Here is a 17,500-nt window from a genome sequence, read left to right as displayed (position 1 = left end):
CTGAAAAAAATAAGCTTTTAATAAGCTTAAGCTTGTATTTCTCCTTAAAAAACAAATCTCTTTATTAATCAGTTCTGAATGTCATCGTAGTGTTTGTCGATTATTACCAAATTATTTCCAAACGAATCGTTTCACTTGTTTATCACTTCATTTCCAGACCTCGCATCCATGATTCCCACTTTTATGAATCTCTCTCTCTCTCTCTCTCTCTCTCTTTCAAATCCTTCTCCCGGTGCACCATTCCACCATTCCTACGCTCGCCAAACCACCTCTAGAGGAGGGCTGTTTCCTCCTCCTTTGGCGCTTTGGCGGGAAGTTTCGATGGCAAAAGGACGCGTTTTGAAGGCCTCAAACAGGATGGAGGAAGAAGAAGAAGATATGGAGATTTGAGGCTTCGGAGTTTTCCCTTGTAGGCCTCGCCGTTGGAACTTGGAACTACGAGACGGGAAGGCTTTTGTGCAATGACTGATCGCTCTACGTATACGTCGCTATCCATATTTTGGCCCATAGGTTTTTTGCGTCATCGTAGACATAAGCCTAATATTTGTTTATAAATATTTGTTTATACATAAGGCATTTGTATATACGTACGATATTTGTTTGTGCATATTTGTGTATTCATAAGCATAATAGTTGTTTATACACAGCATAATATTTATCTATGCATAAGCATATTCGTTTATACATACTTCTATTATTTGTATATTCATATGCAGAACACTTGTTTATGGTGGGGTATATACTTGCGTAGATGGACTGTGATAATTACGAAAGAATGATTGAATGAGATTAGTAGGAAATTCACGGAATATCGAAGAATCCGATGTTATCAGTGGGTCATTTTGAAAGAAGTACGTATATTCCATTTTCCTCGCCAAAATTACGATTTCAAAAATAAACCGAGAAAGTGGCTATAGAAAAGACTAGAGATCATACCCAAAAGGAGGAGAGAATAACCGCATCCTCTCAATCAATAACACCTGAGAGAAATGTGGATAGTACAGGGGCAGGAAGGTGCCCACCTGACAGATCTGAAAAGAAGAAGAAAATAAAATGTTTTTTCTTCCCCTTCTTTCAGGAGGTCATGTTTGCTTTGAGACCTCGTACGGCTATAGAATCGAAAGGGGCCTATATAAAAAAATAAAGAAAGAGAATGAAAAAAGGGAAGAAGAAGAAGAAGAGGAGGGTAGGAAGTCAAAAGGCCAAAAAACCAGGGGAAGAAATTGTGGGGGGTGGGGGGGCCAGGGGACAATCGACCAAGAAGCGGAGAATTAATCACTCAGACCGAAGGCACCGCCGCCTGTCGGCCATTGTCGTCGGTGGGAAAAGGGCCAAGCAGACAATGCCGCCCGTCGGTTCGAGCCCAGCGCCCCCACACACGACCAGGTACTGCTTACGTACGCTCGAGGCGGGCGGCGGCGGGCCCGGCGGCGGCGCGGCGGCGGAGTTTCGGAGGGCATCCCGCCCGCCCGGCAACTTTTCGCCGACTTCGCCCACAAAACGCTTTATGGGTTCTCCTTTTACGGGGGATTATCGCGCCCCTTTTGTTCCTGGCCGGAGATGAGATGTTGTGGGGGGGGGGGGGGGGGGGGGCGGGGGGGGGCAAGAATTGTGATATATAGACTCTTTCTGTCTTTTTTTTCTGCTGAGTTGAGTTGAATATAGACTCTAGTACCGTACAAACAAACAATATAGAGTTTATAGACTTTAGGCCAAAGGCCCAAGCACTGGGACCTATGAGTTCATTCAGCGCTGAAACGGAAATTGACAGCAAAAGGTTTGAAAGGTGTAACAGGAGGAAAACCTCAAAGCTGTTGCACTGTGAATCAAGTGTTATAGGAGAGGGTTGAGGAAAGTAAGATGGAAGAAAGCGAATATGAAAGGAGGTACAGTAATAGGAATGGTAGGGGTTGCAGCTAGGGAGGGAACCGAAAGCACGCTGCAAAGGACCTTAAGTAATGCCTACAGTGCACCGCATCTTGTTTTGTGCTTGTCGAGAGAAATACCTGTTGTTGATTAACTCGCGAATTGTGCTACTTGTAAGAGTAGTAGAACTTGTGTGGATTTCCAGTGGGGTAGTGCCGTCAGTACACCTCAATCGATGCGCTGTAGGCATTATCTAAAGGGTATTTGCAACGCCCCATTCGGGTCCTAGACACAGGCCGTTTCATTCCTTTTACTCTACCTCCGCTCGTATTCTCTTTCTTCCAATTTGACTTTCCGACCTCTCTCATCATTGTTACATCGTCTTCCCTGTCAATTTCACTTTTCAGCGCTGAATGACCTCGTATGTCCCAGCGTTGGCCTTTGGCCTAAAGTCTATATTCCAGTTCCAAGTATTGTGGTTTTAAAATCATTTATAGATTTAAAAAAAAATTCGCTTCGCTTAATATCTTCGAAATTTCCCTCCCAGTATTGTGTCTCCCTCTCAGTCATTTCAAAGCAACAACACCGATAATTGTAACCTTTCAAAGATGAGACGGGAGAAGTGAGTATTGTGTGCAAATTAGGCAAACGCGGGAACACAGAAGATCAAGAAAGGAACTCGAGATTTCCTGGGAACTAGGTCGGCACATTATGATTTAAGATTTCTTTTTCTTTGTGTGTGAGCTGGCGTGATTGCTTCAGGACAGTGCTTACACGTCTCACCCTCAGATGAAGGTCGGTTCATCTGAATATTCCTGTCCACTTTCAAATTTCTCTCTCTCTCTCTCTCTCTCTCTCTCTACATGCACAAAACAAACACATACGCACACACACATACTATGCATATATATACACATACAGAATTCTTTCTCTCTACACACACTTTCAGTATACATAACAATTCTCTCTCTCTCTCTCTCTCTCTCTCTCTCTCTCTCTCTCTCTCTCTCTCTCTCTATATATATATATATATATATATATATATATATATATATATATATATATATATATATATATATATATATATATATATATACACACACACACACCTACATACACGATTCTTTCTCTCTCTCTGTTAATCAAGGAAATCGATCCTCCTCCTCCTCCGAGGCAAGGAAGGAAGGCGACCTGCAACCTACCTTTGGTGTGGAGCATCTTGAGGTGGTCGACGGTCATCTGCAGGATCTCGGCCTTCTCCAGCTTGGCCGAGCCCTGCTTCTCAAAGGCGGCCGGCACCAGGCGCCGCAGCTCCGACAGCGAGTTGTTGATGCGGTCGCGCCGCCGCTTCTCGATGATGCCGCGTCGCCGCTTGCGGGACACGCCCCCTCCTCCTCCTCCCCCGCCCCCTCCGCTGCTGCCGCATTCCTCGCTGGAGGACAAGAGGAAAAGAAGATTGGTCAATGAGATGGTTTAGATTTGTGGAGGTTTGTTTGCGTGACACGCCCCCTCCTCCGAAAGAAGATTGGTCAATGAGATGGTTTAAATTTGTGGAGTTTTTGTGATTGGGGTGTGATGTTGGTGGGTCTCCGGTCTCCTTTTCTTAAAATGGAAATGACAGAGAGGAGATTGACAGAAAAGAGAGGAGATATAGAGTGTATGTTAGTGACAGAAAAAGGCGAATATCTCCTAAAATGCGAGACAGAGAAATTGACAGAAAGGAGGAGCTATGGAGTGGTAATCTTGTATTCATAGCGACAGAAAAAGGTGAATTTCTCTAAAATGAAAGACAGAGAGAGGAGATTGACAGAAAACGGGAAAGATCCTGTATACATCAGAAAAAGGCGAATATATCCTAAAGTGAGAGACAGAGAGAGGAGATTGACAGAAAACAGGAAAGATCCTGTATAGATTAGTTACAGAAAAAGGTGAATTCCTTCTAAAATGCAAGAGAGAGAAATTGACAGAAAAGAGGAGGAGATATGAAGTGGTAATCCTGTTTATATTAGTGACAGAAATTCTGAAATTGTCCTAAATTGAGTGACAGAAACGGAATTGGCAGAAAAGAGAGGAGATATGGAGTGTACGTTATTGACAGAAAAAGGTGAATTTCTCCTAAAATGAAAGACAGAGAGATTGACAGAAAGGGGGACAGACCAAAGGAGTGTTTATCCTGTGTACATTAGTGACAGAAAAAGGGGAATTTTTCCTAAAATGAGAGACAGAGAGAGAAGATTGACAGAAAAATTGCGAATTTCTCATTAAATGAAGGACAGAGAGGAGATTGACAAAAGAGGGGAAAGATCCTGTATACATTAGTGACAGGAAAAGGTGAATATCTCTTAAAATGCGAGACAGAGAGAGGAGATTGACAGAAAAGGGGATGGAGGAGCTATGGAGCGACTGCTCTTGATAAATTTTGTGATGGAAAAGGTGAATTTCTCTTAAAATGAGAGGCAGACAGAAAGAAACAGAAAAAAACGAGGAGCTATGGAGTGATTTCCTTCTCGAATGAAAATGACAGAAACGGGATTGACAGAAAAAGGGGCAGAAGCTGATTTTCCTTGACAAAGTAGAGACGGAAAAGGCGAATTTATCCTAAAATGACAGACAGACATATAGACAGAAAGTGACAGAAAAGAGAAGGGAATATGGAGTGATTTTCCTTTATAGATTAGTGACAGAAAAAGGTGAGCTTGTCCTGAAATGAGAGATAGAGAAAGAGAGGAACATAATTGACAGAAAAGATTAATTTCTCCTGTAATTGAGAAGGAGAACCTATTTGGGGGGAATGGGGGGGGGGGTTGGGCTAGCTTGGAAGGGACTGTCCTTGAAAATTTGTACAACTGACAGAAAAAAAAGACAGATCTACAGAAAAAGATTCATAAAGGAGGTAATATCCTTCAGAATATTAGGGACAGGAAGGGATGCATGTTTTTTCATAAAACAGAATTACAAAATATAAACAAAACGGACGGATAAAGGGAAATATAAGTAGAGTGAATATATTTAAAAAAAAAAATAGAGGAAAATACTCCAGAATATGAAAACAATGTGGTTACTCTGAAGAAAATGAGTGTCATGGAAAAAGTGTAAAAGTAAACATTTTGTGTGTGTGTGTGTATTAAAAAGGAAAATACCATTTCCCTAAAATATACGTACGCTTATAGCTTAACGACAATTCGTAACAGCTGTTTAAACATTGATTTGAAAAGTAATGAAAACTCATAACTGCTCGAATTATGCTTGGCATGCGTTTTGCACAAAAGCAATATAAAAAGAAAATGCAATAATCTTTGATACATACTGGCAAACTTTCTGGCAGTATCTAAAGTAGTTAGCTTATCACAAACAAAAAAAAATTTGCAAAAGTAATGTCTGGATTTACGGTGAAAATAAAAAAAATCCATATGAATGTATAAGTTATTTTCTTCTTTATATATATATATATATATATATATATATATATATATATATATATATATATATATATATATATATAATATATCGTGTGTGCACTCTCTCTCTCAAAAATACTAACTATCGTGAATTATGACAAATGCAAGCAATGGGCGTGTCTGCTTCAGGACTAATAATGATCACGGCACCGTAGTTTTCAAAAGACTTTCTCTTATTATGTGAATAATCTTCCCCATATCACCCGCGACGTTCGTGGATGCCTCATTCGTTAATTAGGATTCAGTGGAAATAGATATGCATGCATTGCATGAGCGAAAGTTAATTACTATGTACTTTCCACCATTCATTGTGCTCCTAGCCCTAAGTAATTAGTACCCAAGTACCTGTGTGCGTATGCATACCGTACGCACACACTACATATATAATGTATGTATGTATATATGTAATATACACACACACACATATATATATATATATATATATATACGTATATTATAGGGTATATGTTTCATATATATTTATGTATATATAAGTATATGTATGTATGTATATAATATGTTCATGTATATATAAGTGTATATATATATATATATATATATATATATATATATATTGTGCTTATAACTAAAACCTTAAAATAACTTCAAGATACAGAGCTTCCAAAATATTGTGGAATATTGTTAAAAACAGACAATCTTACTCTATGAAAACCTCATAGCAATTATTACAATTCACTTTGTTGAACAACTCACTGCAAAGGCAAATCTAGTATCCAAGCCCCGCATTTTATCTAGAAAATAGTATTAATTTGGATTCCGTCAATTTTAATCATTTTCAGCTTAATTCTCAATCAGTAAAAAACAAAAACATTGTGTATTATTGTCTGTTATGAGAATGCACTCACTCTTTCTCATCTGCGGAGTATATGTCGTCGCAATCACTCTCACTCAAAGTTCTCTTCATGTTGCAAATGTTGGCGGTTATGTTGGAGGTACAACACCTCCAGTCGCTCAGGGAAATGGTGGTGATTCAAGCTGACACACTCAGCAGCTTTCTTGACCAACCTTTTCAGCTTAGTTTCGGTCCCCTCTCGGTCCCCTCTCGCAGCAGAGAACGGATTCTTAACACTCGGTTAAAGTAACGAAAAATTGTTAAGTAAAGCGCGCTCTGCTTTTCCTTGAAGTCAACCGACACTCGTGGTATTAGACGCAAGTCAGGTCTCTTCTAGAACCAGATATTCTCGTATTATATCCGCACTTGTAAAGGATACTTCCTATCAGTCTCTTCTTGAGGTCTGACCAACTGGGCACAAAACGGAAAAAAGGCACTTTGCGATATCACTGAAGGAATGCACGCAACCTTATCAACAACTACTGTAGGATACCAGTGGGTGGGCAAATGCACACGTGCGTGAGTGTGTGCCAGCGTGCGTGCGCGTGTGTCGGTAGCGACGGCTAAGTAGAGTATGTCGTGTGTCGGCCCTGCTTCCAGCTTATGTACGACGTGCGCCGCCGCCGTCGGTCCCTTGGTCGGGGCCGCTGCCAGACGCACGAGGTGGAAGCGATGAATGAAATTAACGTGAAATAATTGCGTCGAATTGGCGAATTTATTTCGCTGAAAACGTAAACAATGTTAAACATTAGACGTGTTTCCCATCTTCCTTTGGTTTCAGTCTCGATATCGCTTTTATAAGAGCGGGAATGTCACTTTCTCACACGTGATAATTGCGCGTTTGGTGTTGTGTGTGCATGTGTGTGTGTGTGCGCTTGTTTATGTGCGCAGGCTAATGTGTGTGCCATCATGTTCCCACGTACACGGTGTGAATGGTGGGCTGTCTACTGTTCCCCACCAAACACGCAGTCAGACACACTCCTCTCATATTAGACATAGAGAGTCCATAATGGCCGAGTCAACAGTAAATCGCTACGTGATTACGAGAAACGCTTGCAAAGATGGGTCTGTGTGGAGACCAAGGTGGAGAAGAGGAGGGGGTGAAATGAGACGAAAATAAAAAGAGATATTATGAAAATCACCTTAGTATTTGCTGCTTTCCGACCTCACTTGAATCGCGGTGTTGCTTTCATCTCTCTCTCTCTCTCTCTCTCTCTCTCTCTCTCTCTCTCTGAATCTCAAAATAACTTGAGTGTTCTGATAATGCTATATAAACCAAACTCTTAAAACGTTTATAAAACAGGTTAATTAGTTTGAAATATTTATGTTTTGTTCCCTTGTAAGTTTGCTATCTCTCTCTCTCTCTCTCTCTCTCTCTCTCTCTCTCTCTCTCTCTCTCTCTCTGAAAATTAGTAATTTCAAAATAGCCGAGTGTTCTAATAATGATATCTAAACCAAAATCTTAAAATGATTTATAAAACAGTTATAAAAAGGGTTGTGTTAATTAGTCTCAAATACGTTTTGGTACCTTGTAAATTTACACGTGCACTCATATATATATGTGTATTACTACATATACATGCGCATTTTGTATGTATGTACACACAGTTCTGTGTGTATGTTCGTATACACATACATCCATGCATACTTTCTATATTTTAGCCTTTTATGGTCTCCTTTTATTAGACACACACACACACACACACACATATATATATATATATATATATATATATATATATATATATATATATATATATTCCATCATATAATAAAAGGAGCCCATTAAAACGCCAAAATATTGACTTACTTTCTATATTTTTGGCGGTTTTATGGGCTCCTTTTATCAGACACACACACACACACACACACACATATATATATATATATATCCTATATATATTATATATATATATATATATATATATATATATATATATATATATATATATATATATATATATATATATATATATATATATGGATGTGTGTGTGTGTGTACACACACACACAGTGACCTGTGTGATAGCCATATATATCCCAGTTACGCAAAATAGTTATCTCATGGGATTAAGGAACGTATTTTTAACCCAGAATCATATAGTAGGTAGCCGAGGCTTGATTGACGACACAATGCCCCAGTCGCCCGGCCATAGAGGAGCGATCAGCCACCACCGAACCGAGGCTCATCTTCACCCTTAAAGCAACCCTTCCTAGAGGCTTTAATCGCTCGGCGTTGGCCCTGCCGAAGGCGTCCTTGTTCGCCAAGACGAGCCGTTTCGTCGGTCCCGTTCGGAGCGTGGCAGGGAGGAGGTGGCGCAGAGGAGTGGTTCCGGTAGTTACCCGCTGCGGTGCCTGTACCTGGGCAGGTTAATAGGTGGAGGTGAAAAGACGAGGAGAATGATGATGATGTTGGTGACTGCATACACTAGACGCATAGCCTTTTGATGATGTTGGTGACTGCATATACTAGACGCATAGCCTTTTGATGATGTTGGTGACTGCATATACTAGATGCATGGACTTTTCATGATGTTGGTGACTGCATATACTAGACGCATAGACTTTTGATGACGTTGGTGACTGCATATACTAGACGCATAGACTTTTGAGGTGATGCACGCGCTGTATGTGGTATGTTGTGTGTATATGTGGAGGGGGTTCTGTCTTGAATGTTGTTGGTCTGTCTGTCTGTCTGTCTGTGCCAGCGGACGTATGAGGCTGTGGATTGGCATGGCCTCTATTTAAGTCTACGTATTCCCCCTTATTGCGGGGCGGGGGCGGTGTTGCACCTCACGTGGTGCACTGTAGACATTACTTAATGTTCTTTGCAGCTTCCTGTCGGGCCGTAGCTGTAACCTCTTTCGTTCCTTTTGTTGTACCTCCATTTATATTCTCTTTCTTCCATCTGGCTTCCCACCCTCTCTTGGCAATTGTTGCATAGTGCAACTGCTTTGAGGTTTTCCTCCTGTGACGCCTTTCAAACCTTCTTACCCTCATTATACCTTTCAGGGCTGAATGACCTCGTTGGTCCCAACGTTTTGCCATTAGCCTAAATTTTGTGTTCCTGTCGCAATACGGTCTACGTATCTTTACTGTATGAAGCTGTATGCATATTTATATTTCGAGTAAATGGTTATTTGTTTATAACTCAAAAGACCTATCGAATCTAGTATATATATATATATATATATATATATATATATATATATATATTCATATATATATATATATATATATTTCAAATGCATCCCCTGTATGGAGCTGATCTGGACTAAGCATTTAGAGAAGTTGGTTGGTTATGATTTAACTGGGGCATGCCAGCACGGGCTCTTGCTCCTAGAGCGGCCCGGAAGTTAGAGAAGTTTAGAGAAGTGACGGTTCTTGAATCTCACCCTATTTACTTGTGTGAGAGAGAGAGAGAGAGAGAGAGAGAGAGAGAGAGAGAGAGAGAGAGAGAGAGAGAGAGAAAGCAGGCCTACCGGTCCTCATCTCATTGTCCTGCTGAATATTGCACGGCATCGCAGCCTAACCTAGCGACGAGATGACTCCCTACTGTATCTTTCAGGAAGAAGATAATTGATATTGAAGGCGATTAGAGGCACCGATAGATCCCAGGAATATTTGATGAGTCTCGAGCGAGACGCTTGAGAGTGAAGCTGTGTTCGGGACGTTTCTTTCAATCGCGGTTCTTTTTTTATTATTATTATTATTTTCACGCGAAGGACGTCCCTTTGGTAGCTCTGGACTCTCTTGTGTTTCTGTAGTTCTTGCATTTATGAGAGAGAGAGAGAGAGAGAGAGAGAGAGAGAGAGAGAGATAGAGAGAGAGAGAGAGAGAGAAAGTTTATGTATGATAATAATTGTACTTCGTGAATCTACCTCTCTATCTATCTATCTATCTATCTATCTATCTATCTATCTACTCTATCTATTGTCTATCTATATATATATATATAAACGTATTGTGTATATGTGTGTGTGTCGAGAGATAGAGAGAGAGAGAGAGAGAGAGAGAGAGAGAGAGAGAGAGGGAGGGAGAAAGTTTATGTATGATAATAATTGTACTTCCTGAATCTACCTCTCTATCTATATCTATATCTATCTATCTATCTATCTGTCTGTCTATCTATATATCTATCTATCTATCTATCTATCTATCTATCTATCTATCTATCTATCTATCTATATGTATACGTATGTGTGTATATATAGTTATATATATATATATATATTATATATAATATATAATATATATATATATATATATTATATATATATATTTATATATATATAATATATATATATATAATATATAGGATATATATATATATATATATATAATATCAAAACGTATTGTGTATATGTGTGTGTGTCTCTGAAAGAGAGAGAGAGAGAGAGAGAGAGAGAGAGAGAGAGAGACCAAAACAAAACACATTTGTGTCCTCTGAACTTGGTCTGAAAAACATGTTATTGTATCACATTTTCAAGTTTCTATCTGGTAATTTACTTCCCATCATTATACTTTCTGTTTTGAATCAGTTTAAAAAATTGTGTTTGGGAAATTTTTCAAATTTTCGTGCACCGATTTGTATTACGTCTTCAGAACACGGCCTGTCATTATTCTCTTATGGCAGGATTTTTTTTTTCTCATATTCTGGTCGAAAAGTATTAACGAAAAGGATGCGTTATTTTTAATAATTTTGTCGTAATTTTACAGAATGTTAAATTATGCATTACAATTACAAATTACACAGCTTTCTACGACGGATAGAATACTACTAGTAGTCATGGACCATCGACGGATGGTCCCTTTTGTCTGTCAGTGTTTCGTAAGGTTGTATATTAACCGAGATCTTCCATGTTAACAATTGATTACCTGATCCCCTTCTGCCGTCGAGAGCGACCAGATCCGCTGAACAGTAGCACCATAATGCCGTAAACGTTCCTCGCTGTCGTACATCTCATTTCCTGAGGTCCTTTATTCCTCACACCTTGGAATTGTGGAACAGCCTCCCAGAGTATGTCGGAGCCTTGGTCGGAATATCAGTTAAGTTCAAGCTAAGATTGCTTTGCATTACCTACCATCCTAATACAATGGAACTTGTATTTTAACAATTTACTAACATTTTGATCTATTTATTAATTTGTTAATGTGTCTGTTTTTCTAATAAATGTTCTCCTTTCTGTATTTCCCACGACCTTCTGTTCCTTCTCCGAAGGAACTCCATGATATTCTTTGGAAGCTTGAATTTCAAGTCATTGGCCCCTTTGGTGGGCTTGTGCCATATGAATAAGGTTCTTCGTCTAATAATAATAATAATAATAATAATAATAATAATAATAATAATAATAATAATAATAATAATAAGGAGTGATAGAAAACGATCAGGCAAAGATCCTCTGGGACTATGTTATCAGAACGATAGGGGATACGTTCGGCAAATAGACCAGACGTGACGTTGATTGACAAAATCAAGAAGAAAGTATCACTCATTGATGACGCAATACCATGGGACACCAGAGTTGAAGAGAAAGAAAAGGAAAAAATGCATAAGTATCAAGACCTGAAAATAGAAATAAGAAAGATATGGGATATGCCAGTGGAAATTGTACCCATAATCATAGGAACACTAGGAGGCACGATCCCAAGATCCCTGAAAAGGAATCTAGAAAAACTAGGGGCTGAAGTAGCTGCAGGACTCATGTAGAAGAGTGTGATCCTAGAAACAGCGTACGTAGTGAGAAAAGTGGTGGACTCCTAAGGAGGCAGAATGCAATCCGGAACCCCACACTATAAAAACCACCCAGTCAAATTGGAGGACTGTGATAAAAATAATAATAATAATAGTAATAACAAAAATAATAATAATAATGAGAGAAAAGATTGATAAGTATCATGACCTGTAAATAGAAATAAGAAGGATATGGGATATGCCAGTGGAAATTGTACCCATAATCATAGGAACACTAAGCACGATCCCAAGATCCTTAAGAAGGAATTTGGAAAAACTAGAGCGCTGAAGTAGCTCCAGGACTCATGCAGAAGAGTGTGATCCTAGAAACAGCGCACGTAGTGAGAAAAGTGGTGGACTCCTAGGGAGGCAGGATGCAACCCGGAACCCCACACTATAAAAACCACCCAGTCGAATTGGAGGTCTGTGATAGAGAAAAAAAAAAATACGCGGAAGGTACTTTTGAAACTGCAGCAGCAGACGAAAATAACAGTTAGATGTTATTGGTAATCCAAAGGCGTAATCTAGTGACTTGACAAAAAGGAGGGGGGCCAATCCGCCCGGTCCCACCTTCGCCAAGAGCATCATCGTCTTGCCCAGAGGCAAGAAGTTGACAGAAGTAATTGCAGGTTGATGCATCTTGAACAGGACGGGGATTGTTTCTGTTTTTTTCTAAGCTTAATTCGCGGAGAGAGAGAGAGAGAGAGAGAGAGAGAGAGAGAGAGAGAGAGAGAGAGAGAGAGAGAGAGTTTCTTTCAATTCACTGTCTTTGGGAGTGTGTGTGTGTGTGTGTGTGTCCTTACTAAACTAGCTCTGGACACTTGTATTTATATTGAGAGAGAGAGAGAGAGAGAGAGAGAGAGAGAGAATCTGTTCTTGCTTTTATGAAATGTCATTAAAATTTGTTTTTAAAAGCTGCAGGTTTTACACCAACCAAGGCTACTGCCCCTCGGAACAGCTCGAGAGAGAGAGAGAAGAGAGAGAGAGAGACTTGCGACCCCATAGGGGTGAAAGTTCCCACGGTGGCTTCTACCCCCCCGAAAAGGACAGGTGGCCCCGCGCTGGCTCGCAGGAGGAGTCTATAAGGCGTTCGCAGTATTTTCCACCGACTGGGGTGCGGACCGTGCGGTTTATGCCCGCTGCTCTCTCAGAGAGAGATAGGGGGGTGGGGGGAGGTGCGTTGGGGGGGAGCCCGTGTAAAATGGGTCTTGCGTAGTAAGTATGGGGTGGCTGTGTTAATTTTAATTAAACCAGCGGGAAGAGCGGAGAGGAAGAAATGGGAAATTGATACCGTAGAGAGAGAGAGAGAGAGAGAGAGAGAGAGAGAGAGAGAGAGAGAGAGAGAGCTTTTCTGTTCGTAATTGTAGAATTCATCGTCGTTTATTCATAATATTATTCACTTTCTGGTAGCGACTCATCTTTCATTCTAAGAGAGAGAGAAAGAGAGAGAGAGCTGTTCGTAATTTTAGAATTTGTCGTAGTTTATTTATTCATAATATTCACTTCCTGGTTGCAACTCATCTTTGAGAGAGGAGAGAGAGAGAGAGAGAACGAACATATTTCTGTAGTTATATTCTTTTCACTTGTTTGTCGAGCCTGGGCAACAAAAGGTTTAACACTATTGAAACCATTTAAAGAGATACTACTATATCTACACTAATGTAATAAGATATTCCTCTACTTAGAGGGAATGTTGTCTTATAAATAGTGACTAATTTCTCTGTACACTCATTATATATAATATACGTACATACATACTATTTATATATATATATATATATATATATAATATATGTATTCATATAAATAATACATTTTAAGTTTTGTATGTATATGAATGTTTGTTTGAAAGTATGTATATATATGTATATATTATATACACACACACACACACACACACACACACATATATATAATATTATATTATATATATATATATATATATATGTATATATATATATATATATATATATATATATATATATCGTTTATAGCTATATATAAATATTTTATAAAATCCTTTAGCTTGAATATCGTTTCCTTACCGTACAAGATTTTAAAGATGATTTTATAAATGTGCGCATGTATTTACATTTCGCCTTGATACCCTTGTATTTAATAACTATGAGTTGTTTGAACCCAGATACGATCAGCAATTGAAGTTTTTTACTCCTGTGCATCATTTACTTAAGTAATATAAGTCCATGGTAGTGTGAAAAAGTACCAAAAAATGTTGTAATTCATAGCGTCTGAGGATGTTGAAATTGACGTATATATTTTCGACATTAACTTATATTTGATTTTAGAAAACGATTTGCCTTTGATGCATAGATCTTAGATTTTTACTCAAGTCTAGCCTCAAATCTAAGTGACCTCTAGTCGTACCCCAAAAATTCTAGCAAATCAGTGTAATCCCTTTCTTTTTCTAATTAATAAGTTTATTTGACTTTGGAAAACTATTTGCCTTTGATGCCTGGATCTTAGAGTTTTACTAAAGTCTAGCCTCAAATCTAAGTGACCTCGAGTCGTACCCAAAAAATTCCATTAAATCAGCGTAATCCCTTTCTTTTTCTAAATAATAAGTTTATTTGACTTTGGAAAACGATTTGCCTTTGATGCCTAGATCTTAGAGTTTTACTTAAGTCTAGCCTCAAATCTAAGTGACCTCGAGTCGTACCCAAAAAATTCCATTAAATCAGCGTAATCCCTTTTCTTTTTTCTAATTAATAATTTATTTGACTTTGGAAAACGTTTTTCCGATTATAAGTTTATTACCTTTGCCGATTTCTCCCTTAAATAAATAAGTTTTATTTGACTTTGGAAAACATTTGCCTTTGATGCCTAGATCTTAGAGTTTTACTTAAGTCTAGCCTCAAATCTAAGTGACCTCGAGTCGTACCCAAATCTACCATTAAATCGGTGTGATTCTTTTGTTTTTCTCAATAATAAGTTCCTTTTCAAAGGTTTTTTGAATGGTAAATGTGCTCCTTCATTCTTATGTGTTTTGTAGTAATATTTTATTTATAGTAATATTTTAACACTGTCTGTAGAGATATTTACCTAGTTTAAAGACTCGGTCTCCTACAATGCTCTTTCAAATTTTATTCTGAGAAATTTATAGTATTGATTGACAATAGCTAAACTTTTGGTGTTTCCGTTATTAGACATATATATATATATATATATATATATATATATATATATATATATATATATATATATATATATATATAGATATATATATATTAGACATATATATATATATATATATATATATATATATATATAGGCATATAATATATATATATATATATATATATATATATATATATATATATATATATATATTTTTGCTTTTATTAAGTTTGATAACGATTTGTTGCAATTGAATTTAGCTGGTTTATACAAGCAAAGGCTATTGCCCCTGGGAGCAGCTTGTGAGAGAGAGAGAGAGAGAGAGAGAGAGAGAGAGAGAGAGAGAGATTTTTGCTTTTATCAAGTTTGATAACGATTTGTTGCAATTAAATCCAACTGGTTTTATATCAGCAAAGGCTATTGCCCCTGAGAGAGAGAGAGAGAGAGAGAGAGAGAGAGAGAGCATATAATTCTTGTCGTCTGGGTGTGTAAACAAGGAAATACGCGAGCGGCTTTGGCATCATCCACTGAGAATGCCCGATCGATAAGCGTTCAGGGCCGGTTCCCACAGAAACTCAGGATTGCCTCTCGGGCTCGGGCTCAAGTCTTTATTGATATTGGGGTAAAAAAAAGAGAGAGAGAGAGAGAGAGTTTCCCACGATGTCGCCACATGAAAGCAGTAAAAACATAAAAGCTTAAATTAGGGACGAGATAGTCTCTTGCATGGCTAAGTAGATAGAGAGATGAGCTGATGACATTTCTGTATTTTTTATTTATTTATTTATTTATTTTTTCATGAAACTTGCTCAGTTGCGGTTTTGCGTGAATGTATACCTTAGCTTTTAGCGTGGTTTGCATGATATTTTATTGTCTCATATATATATATATATATATATTATATAATATATATATATATATGTAATATATATATATTATATTATGTATATACATATTATATATATATATATATATATATATATATTATATATATATATATACTGCCTTCAAAGTGAACTAGTTTACAGAGTTAATCTTAACTAACTAAAAAGAAGAAAAATAGACTTTGTGATAATCATTTTGAAAGGATTATATATCTGCAGATGATCAACTACGAAAATTGCAGATATTTAAACTGCTGATTAAGTCATCCTGATGAAAACTATTGTCTGTCTTCATAGAATGGTTATTAAGCAATCATTCAAGTGAGAAACATCTCTTCATGAATTTATAAAAAATAATTTTGTTTATTTATGTCATATTTAGACTTGAAATAGTTTTATGATTGAGATTCAGAAAGTGAGGAATTAGAAATTTTAAGAATTAAAACTAAAAAATAAAGAAAACAAAAGGATAAATGAAAAATAAAACGTATAATTTTAAAATTGGATAAAACAAAACTAGATTTTGAATGAAAATGATAAAAATAAAAAATGAAAAATAAATAAAATTAAAAGATTGAATAGAAAATAAAAGTATGTTTATAATTGAAGAAACAAAAAAAAATTAAATAAGAATAAAATAAAAAATTAATAATTAGAAACGCAGGATGGAGTGAAAAGTTTTTGAAGGAATAGCTCTTTCAAAATGTCACCTGTAATTCTAGTATTGTGGAGGTCTTTGGTCATTCCCAGGATCTATTTATAGGATAACCTGTCACACTAGTAAATGCACAAACTGGTGAGTGATGTGTCGTTGTTTGTGTGTATTTGTGAGCGTGTTTTCTTGCCTGTCTTTGTCACTGTTGTTTGTGGGCGTATTTAATTTTTTATCTTTATATCACTGTCAGTGTTTCATGTCTTGAAGTAAATTGGCTGTGCTCAATTATTTGGAAGCACGTGTAACTTACTAACTGGTATCATGTATGTATTTGTAACTGTAACTCTGAACTCGTTTTATGAAATCATGCAAGTGTACTGCTTCATACATTTTTACGTGTCATGAACTCTTGTACTCTTTATATATATATATTAAATATATATATATATATATATATATATATATATATAGTTTATATGTATATATTACATGCATATGTATAATAGATGTATATATACATATATATTATACAAAAATAATCCTACACTTTGTAATGGTCAAAATTTATGTATGTATATATAGATAGATAGATAGATAGATAGATAGATAGATAGATAGATAGATAGATAGATAGATAGATAGGTAATCTTACACTTTTTAATGGTCAAGATTTAGAAAAACATTTTACATATATATATATATATATCTATTATATATAGACATATATATATACTATATATATATATATACTATATATATATATAATATATATATAATATATATATAATAGGTGTACATATACAAATATATAAGCAAAAATAACCTACACTTTTAATGGTTAAGATTTATATATATATCATATATATATATATATATATATATATTTATATATATATATATATATATATATATAATATA

General features: G+C 36.8%; 1 protein-coding gene across 1 annotated transcript in view; it reads right to left on the bottom strand.

Annotated features, from left to right (window-relative positions):
* Positions 1-6,781, bottom strand: part of LOC135200839 (hairy/enhancer-of-split related with YRPW motif protein-like) — a 17,754-nt gene extending 10,973 nt beyond the window's left edge. The window contains exons 1-2 of the mRNA XM_064229565.1: positions 6,191-6,781; positions 3,069-3,298 (exon numbers count right to left, since the gene is read on the bottom strand). Coding sequence (XP_064085635.1) covers positions 3,069-3,298; positions 6,191-6,249 — 289 coding nt within the window. The 5' untranslated portion in view covers positions 6,250-6,781. The remainder of the gene's footprint in view (positions 1-3,068; positions 3,299-6,190) is intronic.
* Between the last annotated feature and the right edge of the window lie 10,719 nt (positions 6,782-17,500).

The sequence above is a fragment of the Macrobrachium nipponense genome, chromosome 11 (genome assembly GCF_015104395.2).
Source record: "Macrobrachium nipponense isolate FS-2020 chromosome 11, ASM1510439v2, whole genome shotgun sequence".
Lineage (NCBI taxonomy): Eukaryota > Metazoa > Arthropoda > Malacostraca > Decapoda > Palaemonidae > Macrobrachium > Macrobrachium nipponense.
This window is presented reverse-complemented; position numbering and strand designations above follow the sequence as displayed.